Consider the following 20,619-nt stretch of genomic DNA (forward strand, 5'->3'; position numbering starts at 1 on the left):
GCCCCAGAGTACTCCCCTGAACAACTCTGTAATCAACCTTTTCCAGGCCACTCATATTATCATTAATTTGGACATATTGAAACCTGTCCTGTAGATAACTCTTGAACCACTGTAAGGAGGTCTGTTTGAGTCCAATCATTTCCAGTTTTATCATGAGTTTCTCCCTATCAACAGAATCAAAGGCTTTTGCCAAATCAAGGTAAGTAATTATCAATTTATTTTTTATTTTAATATTTTCAGTAATATGTTTAGATAGGTCAAAAAACACGTCTGAACAATTTTTTGATTTTTGGAAACCATATTGTGATGTTGATAAAATATTATTCTCGGTCATTAATTGGTTTTTCACACATCTTTCTAGTATTTTTGAAATTATTGCCAGAAGAGAGATTGGACGGTAATTACTGTAATTGGTTTTGGGGCCAGATTTGTAGATAGGGATAACTTTGGAGATTTTGAGTACATCTGGAAATTTGCCTGTTTGTAAACTCAAATTAATTAAATAGTGAATAGGCTATTTTATGATAGAAATCTTAATAGACGAAGAAGAAAGTTTTTCTTTCCCATGAAATTAATATTAATAAATGTTGGCTAGCGCACAAGTTTCCAACAATACTAGTCGAGCTACTATATGAAAAATTATATTTGATTTCGCAAACCAAACGAAAAATATCATATAAGTTAGCATCATTTCAATCTGAATTATTCCTTTCCTAAGAGTATTATATCAATTTATATAAAAGTTAACATCATAATTAATGAAGTATTCATTTTTCTAAAAGCATTATATCAATTTATTACGGGTGTTTTCATAAATGTTGCATTGTATATTCATGACACTCTGGCAAGTAAATTTGTTTTAAATCTGTTAAATTTTGAGAATGAAATCAGAACTTCAAGATAAAATCTAAATTGAATAACAGAATAAACTCCTGTTTTAGCTCTTGATGAATTGTAGGAAGAGTTAGAAATTGATGCTGTAATACATTTATTTACAGCGGTTCATGTGTGTCCCCAAACCAACTTCTTGTACTACCACCCCTTTGGTTCCGCAACTTTATGTAACACCACTTCAAGACACCCGTTCAGACGACAGGTCTAGGGACGTAAGAGGACGTCGCCGTCAAGCCAAATTCAACCGGTAAAAGCTCACCGCCAAAAACAAGGTACTGTAACCCCGATGATGAAGCAACGTACAGACCAACGAAAGTGCAGTGTAGTGAAACAAAGGTTCATTCGAGAATGTCAATCAAAAGTGGGGATTCAAAATTATTATGAAATGGGTTATATGGGTTCCTATCGACGAAACTTGTGTTCAACGGGTTTTTCTTTCTTGAGTAATTTTATGTTGAAATTAACTTGTTATTTGATGACTGATATTGTTCGGTTTTGTGACGTATTGCTATCTAAATGGGGATAGTAATGCGCCCCCGAATCAGATGAAGAATGTCAACAAAGTAACATGAAATTGTTGTTTCTGTTGTTCGATTTTAGTTGCCTATGTTTATTGAAGCTGTTTGTATTTTTCAATTATTTCAAATTGTAGTGTTATTCTATAGTATAAACCTATTAAATCAGGCATGGCATGATTAATTGAAGTTTTCTTGACTCTAGCCCATTCACCTGCATGAATTAGGTATAGACTCAGGTATTTTCTAGATGTGTCTGCCTATTTCTAAATTCTAAATTTTGTTCAAAATTATCTTCTTTATCATCTTTCAAAAAGGTGCAGGCACACAACTGCGCCACTCTGCTGTCTAGAGATATTTAAATCTCTGGAATTCAAATTTTCTAAAAAATTAAATTTACATGTTTAAATGTGTAAATGTTAAATGTTTAAATGTTTAAATGTTTAAATGTTTAAATGTTTAAATGTTTAATGTTTAAATGTTTAAATGTTTAAATGTTTAAATGTTTAAATGTTTAAATGTTTAAATGTTTAAATGTTTAAATGTTTAAATGTTTAAATGTTTAAATCTTTAAATGTTTAAATCTTTAAATGTTTAAATGTTTAAATGTTTAAATGTTTAAATGTTTAAATGTTTAAATGTTTAAATGTTTAAATGTTTGAATGTTTACATGTTTAAATGTTTAAATGTTTAAATGTTTACATGTTTAAATATTTAAATGTTTAAATGTTTAAATGTTTAAATGTTTAAATGCTTAAATGTTTAAATGTTTAAATGTTTCAATGTTTAAATGTTTAAATGTTTAAATGTTTGAATGTTTTAATGTTTACATGTTTAAATGTTTAAATGTTCAAATGTTTAAATGTTTAAATGTTTGAGAGTTTAAATGTTCCTTTTCAAATTGCATGTCGACGTATATACAAGGTTTTTGGGAATTATGCATTTGAACGATAATATAAGAGAAAAAAGGAGCTTCTTTCATAAGTCAATATAAGAGTAAAAATCACACTATGGAAATATTCATCATAAATCAGTATGTCTTGATGGGGATTAGCTTTTGATGTTAGTATCTTCTATACAGCAACCCCAACAGCCATTAGCCGTTTTCACTCCAATATCTCCCCGACACGACATACAGACAGGATTTACTCTGATGGACAGTATAAAAGGAGGCTGCGGCTTGAACTGCGCGAGGTCTACTGTTCACAGAACTACTAGTCCATACTCCCAGGAATAACTCTGATTGAAGCAGCAGTGCCCAATCAATTTGTTCTCGATGAATGCATTCCAATTAGTTCTTTAACTTGGTGCCAACCCAATGAAGTCATCTCAACTTAATGCCAAACTGACATAATTATTAATTTAGTTGCCAGTTAACAAATGTTTCGAAGAGGTACTCTCTCTAGATTATAGTAACATATGATATGAGAATTTCAATTATAATTAAGAGATTAGGAGGAGAAGAATATGGTAAGAGACGAACTTTAAACCCTTAAAAACCACCCTTAGGGTTGAAATATCACCAAAATATTTCTTAGTGAGCACCTAGGACGTATGAGGAAGCTATATTCCAAGTTTTGTTGCAATCAGAGTTTTCCAGAAATCGTGATCAGTGAGTGAGTGAGTGAGTCAGTTAGATAAAAATTTTATAAGTATAGATATACTTAAATAAAATAAAATAATCATAAAATCTAGGCATCACCAGCAAAAAGAAAATCTTTGCTCGCTGGTGAGAGTTGCAAAATAAAAAAATCTGGTGTGGCGCACTCACACAACTTTCCTTGCCGTTATGAAAATTGATCACCTGACGCTAGTGTTCTCGCGCATCCCAAGTCTACTATTCAAAGATATGAGACAGCTGGAGATAGGACAATAACGCTGGAGACACATAAGGTCTGCTATCTCTTCGTAGTGAATGATTTAATTGAACCAACAGTTTGCAATTTAATAATCACATTTTCTCGAATTTCAAGCTTATTTTCAATTTTAGGTGAAAATGTTACTGAACATTGATTGCAGAGATTATCATGCTCAATCTTTTCCACTTGAAATTTTTTGTTTGAATTGTATATGAAGGCTGTTAATTGAGAATCTAAAATCAAACTTTTCATAGATGGGCAGAGCTCCTGAAATTTTCACAGATATAGGACTTGTTGCAGTTGATAGAGATTATCAATGACTATTCCAGGTATCAATTTGATCAAAATTGTTGTAGCCGTTTTCGAGAAAATCGCGAAAAACCCTGTTTTAGACAACATTTTCACCATTCCAGCCGCCATCTTGGATTGCATTTGATCGAAATTGTTCGTGTTGGATCCTTATAGTCTAAGGACCTTACGTTCCAAATTTCAAGTCATTCCGTTAACTGGGAGACGAGATATCGTGTACACAGACGCACACACACTCATACACGCACACACACACACAACACACACACAACACACACACACACACACACACACACACACACACACACACACACACCACATACAGACCAATACCCAAAAATAACTTTTTTGGACTCAGTGGACCTTGAAACGTATAGAAATTTAGAAATTGGGGTACCTTAATTTTTTCGGAAAGCAATACTTTCCTTACTTATGGTAATAGGGCAAGGAAAGTAAAAATCATCTACACTCCCAGGAATAGCTCGGATTGAAGCAGCAGTGCCCAATCAATTTGTTCTCGATAAATGTATTTTAATTAGTTCTTCAACTTGGTGCCAACCAAAGACCTTAAAGAGATATTCAACTAATAACTAATAACAGTAGATACTTCAGAACAGTAGTATCATCAAAAATCAACAAATATTAAGCAGAGAAAACACTATAAAATAAAAATATATACTATATTTGAGGTGAATAAATTTACTCTCTCAATCACCGATCACTTCTTCACTGCCATAAATATAACGTGGACCTCACTATTGGTTCGTTTAACAGATATTTTGCATAGCAGTAGTTGTCACTACTGTTCCTACTAAAAAACGTTTTTGTAAGGGATCTCGTTTTGTATTCCAAGTCCTCCAAACACAAAAAACATAATAGGCCTAATTATAAAATAATCTCAATTATTATGTTCATTATACTGTAACTTATCTGTTACACTTACTGTTACTAGGGAAAATTTCCTTCAATTTGCTCACAGTAGATTCATCCAGAGTATATGTTTCATATTTTCCGGCAATAGATGCTAGACGTTTGATAATACCTGGAAATTTTCAAAATCTCTTTAGTTAGTTGATAAAATGAGCAATAAAACTTCAATACCGTACTTGTTATTTGAATTCCCATATTATACAAGGGTCATCTATTTTCTAACCTCAACAGATATGAATGTATATGAAATCGTTCACTAACAGTTACTTACACTTATGAAATTCTCCAATATAATTGCCGTCAAGGTTGAGGCATTTGTCATTACAGCGGAGAAGCCCAAAAAACCCTTTCCATAAAATGTGCCATCTGATGAGTTAGAATTATTGGTCTATGACATTGTTTCGAAGCTTCACGTTAGTTTGGAAGCTCTGCTCTCAAAGTCATGTCGTGAGTTTTGGGACATGGTAAAAGTTTCTAGAGGCCAAGTCAGATGTGTAAGGCTGTTGATTGAAATTTGATTAGCTGGGAAATCTTTTTGGTTTCGCCATGCACTGTGAGGCTGAGTAGTCATGAATCGAAACGATTTTGGAAGTCAATTCTACAGATGTTTTCCATATTCTTACACCATCCACACGCAACTCATAACATTATTTCATTTTAATGTGTAAACTTGGATAATTATTGGTAGATTTATGCTTAACTATTGCCATTTGCTTGTGAAAACGAATAATGCCACACAACTACTTGGCGGGAGACTCAAGTAAGACGAACTGGTTTATAACTCAACAACGATTTATGACCTGTTTGCTTAGATTATAGGGCTTTTGGTGGGGATGACAAGCTGTACAGCTCTGTGAAAACTACCGCCTTAGGCTAGGGCCACACGAGTGCACAAAGTGCGTCCGTTGCAACTTACCTTTTGACTGTTGTAGAAATACATAGAAGTGAATTAGTGAGGTACGTTTGTACCAAGTAACGAAAGTCGTAACAGCCGGTGATTTTTGAACTGTGCAGAAATGCTACAACACACGTCGAGACATGCAAAAGTTATTGCTTTGTCTGGTTCAATTGCATAAAGCCAACTGACGTTGATGCACCACACTCAACGCTTGTGTGGTGTCATTGGCGACGGCCGCAAAAAGTAAGTTGCAACGGACGCACTATGTGCACTCGTGTGGCCCTAGCCTAACAGCTTGATATGTGATCAGAAATTGGGAAAATGACCCTCATATATTCTTATTTGAAACTGGAACTCGATGTGGGTGATGTTGGAAATTTTTAAACCTTTGATAATCCACTTCTGATTTCTCACTTTTTAGAAATGGGTGAGAAAATAATATGCTTAGCTATGTAAACTTTGTCAATAGAATAGTGATGTCATCGATTAAGTAGACTGAACAATAATAATAAATGGCTGAACCCCATTATGACAATGTACAACATTACAACACAGTAATTAAATTCATGTTTATGTATGCAAGTGAGACTTCAACCTTGAACACCAAACTGGATATTGAGGATTTGTGTCGTGTGGAAAGGAAAATCATCAGGAGAATAATAATGGTCCAAGGAAAACAGAAGAAGGTTATAGGCTGCAAAAGAACTGTGTTGTGAAAATATACTCGAAAGTAATTGACAATATCAAAAGAAGGAGATTAAAACTCTTTGGAAAAGAAAAATATGGGGAAATAAGTCCAGTTCAAATTGAGAGGAGGAATGTGGTATTTTCCCAAGAAACAAGAGAGGCTATATCGGCCAGAATGAAATTTTTTGGGAGAATCGAAGAAATAAGGATCTAGTTTGGCTTCCAAAGTAAATACTTAACGATTTCCATATAAGGTAGTTTGACACATAATAATTATAATGATAATAATAATAATAATAATAATTATAATTATAATCATATAAAAATAATAATAATGATAATAATAAAAGTTGAAAAATATGCTCCAGCTTGTTAAGAAATTCAGTGATTCAAAATGTATGGAATTCGAATTGGAAAAGTGTAAAGTGCTGCATGTGAAAAGAGGCCAAATATCAGGAGAGGTTGATGGAGCTATAGAGTTGACTGAGGAAGTGCTTATTCAGAGTTTGGGCAGGCCAGATGAATACAAGTATTTGGGTCTTGCTCAGCTCTTATGCAGAGCTGATACTGTCATAAGAAGAGAAATTCAAAGGAAGACTGTGCAATGACTTGAGAAGGTATGCAGAACAGGGCTAGCTCCAGGAATAAAATATCTGCTATAAATACCTGGGCAGTCCCTGTGGCCATGTATACATTTGGAATAGTCAAGTGGACAGATACAGCTTTGCAGGAGTTTGACAGAAAGGTAAGAACAATTTTGACAAAGAATACACTTCATCACCCCCGAGGTGTTGGTGGAAGAGACCTCTTGAGTTTGAGAGACTATTTGTCGCCAACAGCAGGACAGACCATGGAAGTAGTTCCAGAACGCAAATAGTGGTCTGCTAAAAGCCGTTTGTCTGGTAGACATGAAGTACAGCCCATTGCAACTGGCACATGGAGTCCAACAGCTAACAGCCAGTTCAGTTGAAGAGAGGCTGGAAGCATGGAAGCAGGAAGAGCTTTCTGGAAGATTTGCTGCAGCACTTCATTCTGATTTTGTACACAGAAAAGAATCAATTGAATGGTTGCAGACTAATGAAATATTCGGTGAGACTGAAGGTTTCATGTTTGCCATTCAAGACCAGGTAGTCAGCACTAGACCTTACAAAAGATCTGTGATGGGGCTCACATTGGATAGTAGCAGGAAAGTCATAGAATTGATACAGCATATTTCTGGTAGCTGCTCTTTACTAGCTGTTACAGAGTATTTGCAGCGGCACAACAATGTGGCCAAAGTGGTTCATCAGGCATTGGCAGAAAAATATGAGTTAATAGCGACTGAGGTGCCCTATTACAAGTGTAAGCCAGAAATGGTCTTGAATGGTGAAAAGGGAAAGCTTCTTTGGAATTTTTATATGACAACTGACAGAGCAGTGGAGGCTAACAGGCCAGACATCGTCTTGTTTGACAGGAATAATAAAGAGGCTTACATAATTGATGTGGCAGTGCCCCTTGATGAGAATCTTGTAAGTACCATTTCCGAAAAGAAAAGAAAATACCAGCCCTTGTCAGTTGAACTTCAAAATATGTATGAATTGAGGAAGGTGGTAATAATCCTTATAGTAGTGTCTGCCAATGGACTGGTCACAAAAGAATGGATACAAGCAATGGAACAACTGCAGTTGGAGAACTGGCATATGAGAATTATGCAGTATTATTATTATCATAATTAATAATAATAATAATAATAATAATAATTATAATAATAAGGCTCTCTGCAGTGAGTACAAGAGAAGACTTTGGTCATCTGAGTTATCAGGAAAGAACAAAGTTATGGCCATGTGTATGCTTGCTGTGTCAGTCCATTGCAACCTACTCATGTGGCTGTGCCGGTCAAGTGCAACAGAAACGAGCTCCATGAACTGGACAGGGAGACACGAAAAAGGATGCATATGGAGAGGAGTCTGCATCCCCGCTCTTCTGTTGACAGAATACACCTGCCAAGACATGAGGGAGGCAGAGGTTTGCTTGGTCTGGAGAATCTGCACAACAGGGTGGCCATACAGTTTGCCTGCAGCATAAAAAGATGCTCTGACCCCCTGATGCAATTGGTCGACGATCATGGAGTTGCAGGGGTGAGGGTCTTCCTATATAAGGCAGCACAGCATGCCACAGATGCCCTTGGTCTCGATTTCAACACTGAGAGGGAGGAAGGGCTTCAACCCAATCAACTATGGGCTAGAGTAAAGACTGCTGAGTCTAGACTCCTTTTGCGGAAGCATAAGGACAAGTCCTTGCATGGTGTCTTCTATAGGCATATCGAGGAGCAGGGCTTGTCCAAAACGCTTACTTTTGCTTTTATGAAGTCAGCAGCCCTGAAATTTGAGACTGAGGTTTTCATACTGGCATGCCAAGATGGTGTCATCAACACCTTGTCATACCATAGCAGAGTTATGCACATGGATGTCCCAGATATCAGTTGCAGGGTGTGTCATCTTATCATCGTGCTCTGTTCATGCAGCTGTGGGCTACATCCATAGACATAATGCTGCTCTGCGAGTGCTCTATCACCATCTTAGACACTCATATGGTATTGACAAAACACCAGTGCTGCCTTATGCCCCAAGGGAGATTGAGTCTGTTGTGAGGAATGAAAGGTGCCGAGTGTATTGGAATTACTCATTCTCCACCACCAGGCTTTTAAGAGCCACAAAGCCTGATGTCCTCCTTGACAAAGTGGCAAAGACAATGTATGTAATCGAGTTCTCAGCACCTGCTGAAGGCAACATTGTTAGCAAGGAGGAGGAAAAACAGGCAAAATATCAAGACCTATTAATAGAGCTGCGCAGGCTTAACCCAGGCTACTCCATAAGAATGGTGGTGTTGATTATAGGAGTTTTGGGTGGCATGAGACCCTCGTTTTTGGTCAACCTTAGAACCATTCCAGCCTGTGATAGAGCTGCTGCTGCACTCGCAGGTCAAATGCAGAAGGCTGTCATCCTTGGTTCATTACATCTACTCAGAGCAAACGATTTAATGGTAACGGACCCAGTATGATTGTTCACCACATGGCACAGAATTACAGAATTACAGAATTACAGAATTACTTATAGGAGTTTTCTCTGCACATGGACATGTGGAGCAATCACTCTGGTAAAATCGCTTTTCACTCTCCTTTGGGGGTCGGAGCCCAGGGGAAGAGTGGTCAAGCAAAACCTCAAACAGGATAATAATAATAATAATAATAATAATGATAATAATAATAAGAAGAAGGCTTTATGATAGCTATTCAAGATTAAGTAATAGCTACTAAGAACTACAAGAAGTATACATTGAAGCTGCCTATAAATGTTGACTTGTGTAGAAGATGTGGTATGGCTCCCGAAACATTGCAACACATCATGTCAGCTTGTCAGTTGATGACAGCTTCAGACTACTTGAGGTGCCACAACTCTGTTGCTGGGATCCTACACCAGGATCTTGCCCTGAAGTTTGGTCTAGTGGATCAAAAACTGCCATACTATCTATACAAGCCACTTTCTGTACTTGAGAATGATACACACAAGATGTATTGGGATCGCTCTGTGCTGACTGACAGGACAGTTGTGCACAACCGGCCAGACATTATCCTCATGGACAAGACAGCCAGGGAGACTATTTTGATTGATGTTGGCATACCATGATGCCACATCTTGGAACAATATTACAATGAGAAAATATCCAAGTATCTCCTCCTGGCTGCTGAAATCAGGGATGTCTGGAAGCAGGAAAAAGTTACAACTGTCCCTCTAATTATCTCTACTTGTGATCAGTGTCACGTGGTATTTTAGCACCACAAAATATTTTTGAAATGAACTATTGAGCTTTAATAGAATTATAAAATAGAAAGGAAAGATAGCCTAGTCAAAGTACCACTCAAGTAAAATCGAATGTTATTAGTGATAAAGAGTAATCATATTATCTAAAGCAATAAGTAAATCATGCAAAATTGTAATTCAACAATAATGAGCATTCATTGGCAGAATTAAAAATTATAAAGCGGCTTATTTATTATTGGCAGATCATAAAAAAAAAGTTTGCATGTACATTTGAGGTTAGAATTCTTTGTTTTTGTTTTAAATGAATCAATCGATCTAGGATAAATCGACAGTTCTTTGAATCGATACCTAACGAATCAGCTGATTGCTCGATCAACCAGTATAAATAGAATTATAAAGTTTACTCACAAAATATGTATTATATACACTAGGGAAGGTTTATGTAAATAAATAGGGACAACTATTATTGCTGCATGAGTATTTATTGCTATCTAAAAAAGTATGAAAACCAAGAGTACACAAAGCTCATTTAAAAAATTTATGTACACTACTTTATAGTATCGTATATCGAGATTTATTTATTGGAATAATCTAAGACAATCACTCCATTTATTTATATAAAAACTTTTTATTTCTCTTTCTATAACAAAGTTGGAGAAACCCTGAATCTGAAGTAACCAATTATATTGAGTTTCACTAAAATTAGAAAACCAATCAGAAGGAAGCTTACAAATCATTCAAGGAAGAGATGAAATTTTTCTGAAAATCATTTCTCTTTGGCTTGTGATCCCGATCTGTGAGGACGCACATGGAAATTAGGGTTCTTTCTTCCTATTAGATTTTAAAATCATCAAGCCAAACCCTTTTTTAAATGTAGAATATTTGTAATTTATGTTTGTTCATCTGTGAACTCAGTGTTGTTAAAGAGTTCTTAATTGTAATCGGTTCCCATAAATATATTTATAATACTGAGAGAAATTTATAAGAAATCTGGACCACGAGTGAGCCCAGCAGAGATGACAAGGACCTGCATAATTAATTATTGGAAATAATTAATTTACTCTACAAGACCTTCAAGAACATCATTACTGTGAGTATTAGTTCAAACGAGCTCATGTTAAAAGGCCTTTTAATAGTGAATTGGGGAATTGATCAAAGCGCTATATAAATTAATTCAAGTTTAAAAAATTCGCAACGAGTTGAGTGCTATCATATAGTCTATAAGAACGTTTTATGAATGTATTTGATTTATGTAGGAAGCTTACTTCCATGCACAGCACGAACTCATAAAAAACCTGAGATCATTGAATTGTTAATTATTACTTGCTCATTGATTTAAGTATGTCATGTTGAATCTATAGACCGAACAGGTTTTAAATTGTAGAATTCTGAATTGACTTGAAGTCCATGTATCAGTATTAAATACAAATTTATAATTTTTAAAGCTAACAACTGTGAATGCTATTAAGCCTTGTGATAATTATTCAAATTATAAAAAAGAATTTATTTAAAGAAAATTATAGATATAAGAATATTTAATATATATTATTCTATGGGAATATATTTCATGTTTTATGTCAGCATACAAAATCATAGAAGTTTTTATTATATCTCAATTCATCTCGTGATATACAGTTTGAGCTGTCTTGGTACCAAGAAATATTCGTCAGCAGCACATAAAATTGGTGAATCAATTAATATTGATCTCATTAAGAGCATTCATTACTTATCATCCTTTGATGATAGTCATACTAGTCTGCCAGACAAATCATATTAATAATTATATTAATAAGGTTCCAGTTATATCATATAAGGATCCAGAGAACTTCAAGAACTGGCATTGTAAGTTCTAAGGAATTTTAGAAGGGTAAGTTGGTGAATACCTGTATTCATGATGAGCATTTTAAAAATCAACTAGAAAAAACCATAGTTGATCTTAATTATTCTCGATTGGATAAATGGTTACTGGTAATCAGTCACCAACCATCTTTTTGACTTCCTTATTGGTATTCTTCAAGAACTTCACGGAAGCAGCGGTAAGAATTAATGATCACCAGTCATTGAACCCTGTGGTGATTATTCATATTTGGAAAATTCATGCATCTACCACTGAGCTAGAGCTGCGGTTTGAACCCAGCAATTTTGTGAGCTGGACGGCCTCAACTTTTTGTGAATTTATTTGCAAAATAGGGATTTTAGCAACCGCTCTTATAAATATCAAAAATACCGCATCACCTGTAAAGGATTTGCAATTTACCACTTTACACAATCTCACCCAACAAGTGGGGCAAAAATCTGCATCTTTACATCAGGCAGAAGGTTTCAGCAAACCTCAGTTGCCTTGGTGTCTTGGCGAGTGCAAAACATGGAATTCAAAAGGTGGTTGTACTCAGCACGGTGTCAATGATTAGATCCTTTTTAAATCTGACAGAATAGAGATGTACCAAAGTCTTGCCAATGGCCAACTTAGGTTACAATAAAAAAACACTCACTTTGTAAGTGATGAAATAATTGAATAATAATGATAATAATAATAATAGTAATAATACTAAAAATAATAATAATACTGAGAATAATGATGATAATAATAATAATAATGAAGTGCCCCTTCTTTAAAAATATTTCCGCAAGAGCATGCTTATATAAGGGATAATAATAATAATAAAATGTTGAGAAACAACTCAGATAGTTGTTTGGAATAGAAGTTTCAACTAAACCAATTTATTATTGTACAAAAGTACAATCCAATTTTAAAAGGATGTACCAGAGTTATGTAGATCAATAATGTAATTAGTCATTAGTAATAACTTTCAGATTTGCATTGTCTTTATTGTCATGAGCCACTTGGAGCACCCGGACCATCAGTCATTATTCAATAAAAATCATTTTTTAAAAACTGAATTCAAATCTATTTAAATCTATCTGGTGCCCAAACAGGGACCCAAAGATTTTTCGGGATTTTGAAGTGCCGAATTTTCAATCTTTCATCCAAATTGGGACTTTGAAATATTTTCGAAAAAGTGAGTGTCAACTCTTAACCGTGGGTCGCCAAGAACTTCATCTTCAACTCCAATCTGGATTTACCTCAGATCTCTAGTCCTGGTGGATCAAGATCATCACGTCATTGATTTCCTTCTTTATCAATTGGAGTGGGTCAAGGAGCAAGGAGATTTGTGGAGGATGAAGAACCTGACGCCAACACAATACCACCATCTTCAACTTAACTTCTTGAATGTAAGCTTTTGCAAATTAATCTAACCATGGCCAAAGTGCAAAAACTTATACCTGAGCTACTTCTCAATCTAATACCGGACTATTCTGGAGACCCTAGTGAATTACTAAATTCTGTGGAAGTGGTTTCTCAGCTTCATGGGGAATATACCTTAGATAATATTGAAGAAGCTAAAGGAAATCATTGGGCAAATTTACACAAATCTTTGAACAAATTGCATGGTGAAGCTAAATAAGTAGTACATAACAACGAGTGTTCCACCATTCCAGACCTTATTACAGCTTTAAAAAATAATTTTGCAGATAGTAGATCAATCCCTCAACTGATGACTAAATTGATAAATATGAGATCCTACAGTAATGAACATCCCTTGCATTTCCTGAACAGGTTAGTAGCGAAACAAACAACAATTGTGACTGAATACAAACTTGAAAATGTAGAGGGACAGGCTCTAAAAATGTTACTTGAACAGTTAGATACTGAAACTGTGAATGTGTTGTGCAACGGTATTCATACTTCTCTGGGTGTTCATCTCCAAACACTCCAAATACAAGGCTTGAATGATGCTAGAAGTAAACTGATCAATAACAGCCACCTATTATTGAAACAGCTAGGTTTTCACAACGATATGACAAACTTAAACAAAAACGTCAACAGACCCACCCCCAACAACAATTCTCAGCAAAAACAACCCTATAAGAACAGAAATCAAGTTTACCTACACAATGTTCTCAGACAAGACTTTAATAGGCCACAAGGTTTCCAAAAACAACAACATTTCAATATAAGTAACTAGAATCAATTCGGAAACTTCAGTCAAAATCAGTATCAAAATTCAAGACCTTCAGGTTCGGGACAGTTCAGACAACAGTTGCCGAATACGGACGTTCCCATGAGAACTGCTTAGACCAACCCCAAATTCAAGACACCAATGCCCACCACCGAAACGGATGTTGAGCATATGGACGAAAAAGATCAAATCATTGCTGAATTGACCGAGCGACTTAATTTTTTAGAGCTAAGCATGAACAACAACAACCCAGGTTGAATGTTGAATTGAGCTCTATGCATACAGAACTACCATATCTCCAGAAAAACAAAATTTTAGTTGATACTGGTAATCAATATATGATTTTGTTAGGAAACATGTACTAAATGAAAAAAAACCGAATTGATACCTTGTAAGTTTTGCATGAGTACTCCAGCAGGAAAGTCCTATGGAGAATATAGAGTTAAAATGAATTTCATGTATATTTTAGGAAAAGATTCAGAATCTGATCTTTTGTTGCATGAGTTTTCCCAGAAGTATGACATTTTGCTAGGGTATGAAACACTACAGCAATTCGGAGAACAAGTCGATTTTACGGCCAATTGGCTTAGATTCGACTCTACTATCCTACCATTGTATGGAGTGGGCCCTTTGAAAATAAAAAAGGGTTGGAATAAATTGTTTATTCCTTGTAAAAGTGATAATGAAATATTTGTGCTTGAAAATGTTGATTTAGATTTTAAGGAAGTATTAGTAGAATCTGTAGATAATGTTATAAGTATTGATTCTCATTCTGATAATTGCAAAGGAACACAACTTGAAAAATTCAAGATGGAACCAGTTGAAATTTTCGTAAATGAGTCGACCAATTGTCCTCTCACTCACGAAAATTTACTTCCATTGTTGAGAACCGATCACATGAACAGTGAGGAAAAGGATCAAATAGTTGATCTGATATTGAAATAACCTCAAATTATCAAGTACGACAATGAACCGTTAACAGCTACAAATATTTTGAAACATAGAATTAATACAACTGATGAGGAACCCGGGTACACAAAAAATTACAGGTATCCCTATGCATTCCAACATGATATAAAAGGAGAAATCGACAAACTATTAGAGAATAAGATCATACGAAATTCAAACTCTCCATATAATTCGCCTTTGTGGGTTGTCCCCAAAAAGCCCGATGCATCAGGCAAAAGAAAGGTGAGATTAGTAGTTGATTATCGTAAATTGAATCTGAAAACTAAAGACGATCGTTTTCCACTGCCTAATATTGAAGACTTATTTGGTAAAATAGGACTTGCTAATTACTTCTCAACTATTGACCTGAAATCCAGATTCCATCAAATTGAATTAGAAGAGGAATCCATTCCCAAAACTGCCTTTTCCACTGAAACAGGGCATTATGAATTTTTGCGACTTCCTTTTGGTCTCAAAAATGGACCACCTTGTTTTCAACGTGCTGTAAATATGATTTTTGCTGATTTACCAAATGTGTTAGTTTATATTGATGATATAATTGTGTTCTCCAACTCCCTAAAAGAACATATGAGACACTTGGAAACTGTTTTTAAAAGATTGCAGAAATTCAATTGTAAAGTTTAACTTGACAAAACTGAATTCTTCCATAGAGAATTATTATTTTTAGGTCACGTGATTTCTCATGAAGGTATAAAACCAAATCCATTGAAAGTGCAAGCAATTAAAAATTTTCCTATTTCCCAAAATCAGAAAAATGTGAAACAATTTTTAGGACTTTGTGGTTATTACAGAAAGTTAATTAAGAATTTCGCTAAAATAGCACAGCCTCTATCTCATTCTCTCAGAAAAAATGTCACGTTCAATAATAAAGATGAATCCTTTGTTAAAGCGTTCAATGATCTTAAAGATCACATCATAAACGCTCCTGTACTCAGGTTACCTGATTTGAATAGACCATACATTCTTTGCCTAACCATGGAGTGTGTCTAACCATCTGTGTCTAACCATGGAGAAGTTTACTTGTGCGCAACGAGTGTTAATCGTCAAAACGTTCTATCAGAATGGAGAGAGTTATGCGGCTACTGTCAGGCTACTTCGCGGTACTCTAGGACGAAATGAAGCACCGAATGAATCAACAGTTCGCAGACTCATGAAAAAGTTCTTTGAGACGGGCTCAACAGTCGACCTTAAAAGTCCTGGACGTCGTCGTTCTGTCCGAACTGAGCAGAACATTGCGTTAGTTCGTGACAGTGTTGCTGTTAGCCCAGCGAAATCAATTCGTCGCCGTGCTCAGCAATTGAGATTGAAATGTTCTTCTGTACGGAGAATTCTTCGGTACGATCTCCAATGTCACCCCTACAAAATACAGTTGACGCAACATTTGAAAGTGACAGATCACCAGAAAAGACGACAGTTTGTCGACTGGGTATTGGGAAAACTGCAGGAGGATGACAGCTTCGCAAACAAAATCATCTTCAGTGATGAAGCGCACTTCCACTTGAACGGTTTCATTAATAAACAGAACTGCCGTATTTGGGGTTCAGAAAACCCTCGCATCATTTCAGAAAGAGAAATGCATGCACAGCGAGTGACAGTTTGGTGCGGCTTTTGGTCAGGTGGCGTCATCGGCCCTTATTTTTTCGAAGACCAGGAAGGTAAAGCAGTGACAGTGAATGGAGACCGATACCGTTCGATGATTAGGGAGTTTTTATGGCCTCATTTGGATGGAATAGACATTGACGAGTTGTGGTTTCAGCAGGATGGTGCCACATGCCACGCTGCCCGCGAAACAATTGTGTTGCTCAATGAACGGTTTCAGGATCGCGTCATTTCTCGTAATTCCGATCATCATTGGCCACCAAGGTCGTGTGACTTGACGCCTTGTGACTTTTATCTTTGGGGTCATCTGAAGTCATTGGTGTATGCTAATAAACCCCGAAACATCAATGACTTGAAGGAGGAAATTCGACGGGTTATCGGCGAAATGGAAGTGGAAACTTGTCGTGCAGTAATAGGGAATTTCATGGACAGAGTTGATGCGTGCCAGCGCAGTAGAGGAGGACACATTCATGACATAATTTTTCATACATGAAATCGGAAGGTGAGATGAACATGTTGATGTATTTATTTTCAATTTTTCGTTTAAATTAACCTCTTAATTTGATATATTAAAATCGGCGCTCTTTTAGAATCACCCTATATATTTTAGACAATTTATCAAGTGTAGCCGTAACTAAGGCCCTAAGACAAACCCTGAGACACCCTCTTCCTAAGAAAATCCAAATGGACCAAGGAAGAGAATTCGACAATGCTCTTTTAAAACATTTTTTGTCAGTTTATGACATTAATCCCTATTATGTATCATCGGGACATCTGGATTCACAAGGCACAATAGAGCGTGCACACTCTACTCTTATTGAAACTCTCAATTCTTTGGAAATTGACAGACCAAATTCAACCCTACAAGACAAACTACTCCTTAGCTTAATTTCTTACAACAATTCAATCAAAAAATACTTCAGCATGACTCCTTTTGAGTTGACATTTGGACCAAACAAATACATCTCAGATTTAGAAATGACAAGAGCTCAAATCACAGAACATAGCGCTAATGATCATTTCAAGGAACTTTAAATGTTACATGAAATAAATAGAGCTAAAATCGAGAAAGAAAAACATACTAGAACAGAAAAGCTAAACAAAAATCGTGTAAAAGTACCGGAGTATGAAGAAAATGAAAGGTTCGTGAGAAATATCCAAAATAAAAAGCATTTGCCAAAATATTTCCCAGCTACTCGAATTGGACCAAATAAATATCAAAGTAAGAGAGGAGTTCTGAAACTTTACCCTAGACTTAAGAGACCAATAATAGTTGAAAACAAAAATGTTGTTTCAGATGCAGATAAGAATAATGATAGGACTAGTCCTTTGCCTTCCGGCTCTGGTGTTGACGTACCACTTGACAGACTTGACTGACTCAGCGGGACTAATTCCGATTAAGACTGGACAATCGACGATAATCAATGAGACTTATAAAATCATCCACTATTCTAATATAACTAATTTACAGACTGAACTTATTTTCCTTTTCTATTCGATAGGACGACTTGAAAATTCTTCTATCTCATATGACATTGTATCCTCTTTGCAAAAATTAGCCAAAAAATGGTATTTCAAATTAGAATCAGTCTCTCATTAAGACATGTCACACAGAGGATGGATAAAAAGAGGCTTATTCAATGGAATAATAAACGCAATCTCTTGGATAACAGGTCTGATGACTGCTGATGATAAATCTCATTCCAATGATATAATCGAGAAAATTGAAAATAATGAATTGCATCTAGTGAAAAATGAAAAAGCAAACATTGCCTTGAACCAAAATATGATAAAAAAATATAATTATAATATTGAGAGAATTAATTCTAATAACAAGATTTTGAATAAAATTACAAACGAAACTTTGGATTCAATTGAAAAACTTCAAAATGTAAATTTTATTTCTGTAACTTTAGAGCTTTTGGATGATGAAATTAACGACATAATTGATTCAATTTTGTATTGTGAAAATGGAAAGCTTCACCTTCCATATTATCGCAAAAAGATTTGTACTTAATTGTAAATAATAAGAATTATTCTTTAGCCAGTAATGATATGAAAGTGTTGTGGAAGATAAGCAAAGCTACATGCATATTGTCGAAAAATCTATTAACTTATATAATTCATATTCCTAAGCTCAATGTGATTTTTGATAGGTAAGATTTACTCTCATATCCTGTACAAAATGGTTCGAAAGTATTCACAATGAAATTAACTGAAGATGTTTTACCTGTTTCGAAAGATAACACAATTTGGAAATTGTATAATTGTATGGACTTCTCAAATAATTCTTTTTTTTGAGATTCTAAAATTGTAACTGACGAATGTATTTTTTCATTATTCGATAATGAACCTTTGAAGCAATGTAAGAAGATCGAATTACTAAATGTTGAACCATTACTTAAAATACTATGAAAGATGTAAGTGTAATTGGCTTTAGAGTGAATCAAATCAACATCAATAATGTCAAAATCAATTCCCCAATCTCATTTTTGTTAAATTTAGAACTCAATGACTTGATGACAGATAAAAGGTTACCTTTTTCTTCAATCACTACTTTTGGTCGAAAATTGTCATTCATTCCTGAAATTACTCATAAACAAAAGTTTGACATGAGAAATTTAGAACAAATAGAAAACATTCATTTATCGAATGTTGATACAGAAGAAGAGGACTTGTATGTTCCTTGGGTCATCCACCCACATGTTATCAGTTTTTCTGGTCTATTGATGATCAATGTTGTTATTATTGTTATCTATCCCAAATTGAAGATTTTTTTGTGTAGTGATGTTGATAATCAAAAGATTATTCATATGCCTTCAACTGTAATATACGCTCCTCCAGCTTTATCTTAATTAATTGAGATTTTTGGTTATTCATATCTTTTAGTCATTTTTGGAAGTTCGTGGGCGAACTTGAATTTTAGGAGGGAGGAGTTATGTAGATCAATAGTATGTAATTAGTCATTAGTAATCACTTTTAGATTTGCATGGTCTTTATTGTCATGAGCCGCTTGGAGCGCCCGGACCGTCAGTCGGTGCTCAGCTCTCGTTGTGTTAACATCATGTTATTCAATAAAAATCATTTTTTAAAAACCGAATTCAAATCTATTTAAATCTATCTCAGGTAGATGTACCTACCTAGTCCTGAACATTCTACTCGTAGCTTGCATTAGGAAATTAACAGGAGAAGGTGTATAAGGTGGATAAAGGAGAGCTTTCCAAAGCAATTCATCTTTTCAGAACATTCAATCCTGAGCATAATTTAATTTCTCAACTTTCCCCTTAGCATAAATAAATATGAATTGTTGTTGAGAAGAATACAAGTTTAATACAGAGATTAACAAAAAGAATACATGCAAACAACAACAATACACATTAAAACAAAAGAAAAAGAAAGTGGTGCAAAAAAAGGATGGAAGATTGAAGTGTTTTTCCAACTATGGATATCCATGTACCAAGAAAACCTTCAAATTAAGATTAATTAAATAATAACTTCGAAAACTACTTTTTTGAAAATTTCTTTCTGTTTTGGTTAAATTTGAGAGGTGTTTCGAATCCTAAAAGGATTATTATTTAGCTATTCATTACCATTTCTGTGGTTGCTCAGAAATTGTTGATATACGCTGAAAAAATGCACCTAGAATAAGGTACTTTAACATAAAATGTATAAAATATATATAGTTTTTGGATAGGTCACTGATTCAGTGACTCACTTGAAAGTTTATCCTGGAAATCTGAAAAACGAAGTTCATCTCTGCATCTTTACACTTGTCAGCCGAAAACTGTGTGCCAGATTTAGGTTTAAAAGTTAAAACTTTCTTCTTTTCTCTATTGCGCAACTGGTATTGTAAGGGGGTTTGTCAATGGTCAATGACAACAGTAACAGAAGATACTTGAAGACACAAGTAACTTTGACATAAGTACACTAGAGTCCCGATTAACCGAGTTAATCGGGACCGCTACAACCTCGGATAGTCAAATACTCGGTTAACACGGAGGGTCTAATCTAAATAAGGGGTTAAGGAAATCAAATAAAAATACGTACCATGTGATGTACACCAACATGATTTATATTCAAAACCACACACCTAGATAATAGTAGTACATACTTTAAAGTATTAAAAAGTTACAAAGG

General features: G+C 35.1%; 1 protein-coding gene across 1 annotated transcript in view; it reads right to left on the minus strand.

The window, feature by feature from the left end:
* The window catches only part of LOC120349594, a 158,208-nt gene that overhangs the window by 77,787 nt on the left and 59,802 nt on the right, over positions 1-20,619 (minus strand). The window contains exon 3 of the mRNA XM_039420008.1: positions 4,521-4,619. Within this exon, the coding sequence (XP_039275942.1) occupies positions 4,521-4,619 (99 nt within the window). The remainder of the gene's footprint in view (positions 1-4,520; positions 4,620-20,619) is intronic.

The sequence above is a fragment of the Nilaparvata lugens genome, chromosome 2, assembly GCF_014356525.2.
Source record: "Nilaparvata lugens isolate BPH chromosome 2, ASM1435652v1, whole genome shotgun sequence".
NCBI lineage: Eukaryota > Metazoa > Arthropoda > Insecta > Hemiptera > Delphacidae > Nilaparvata > Nilaparvata lugens.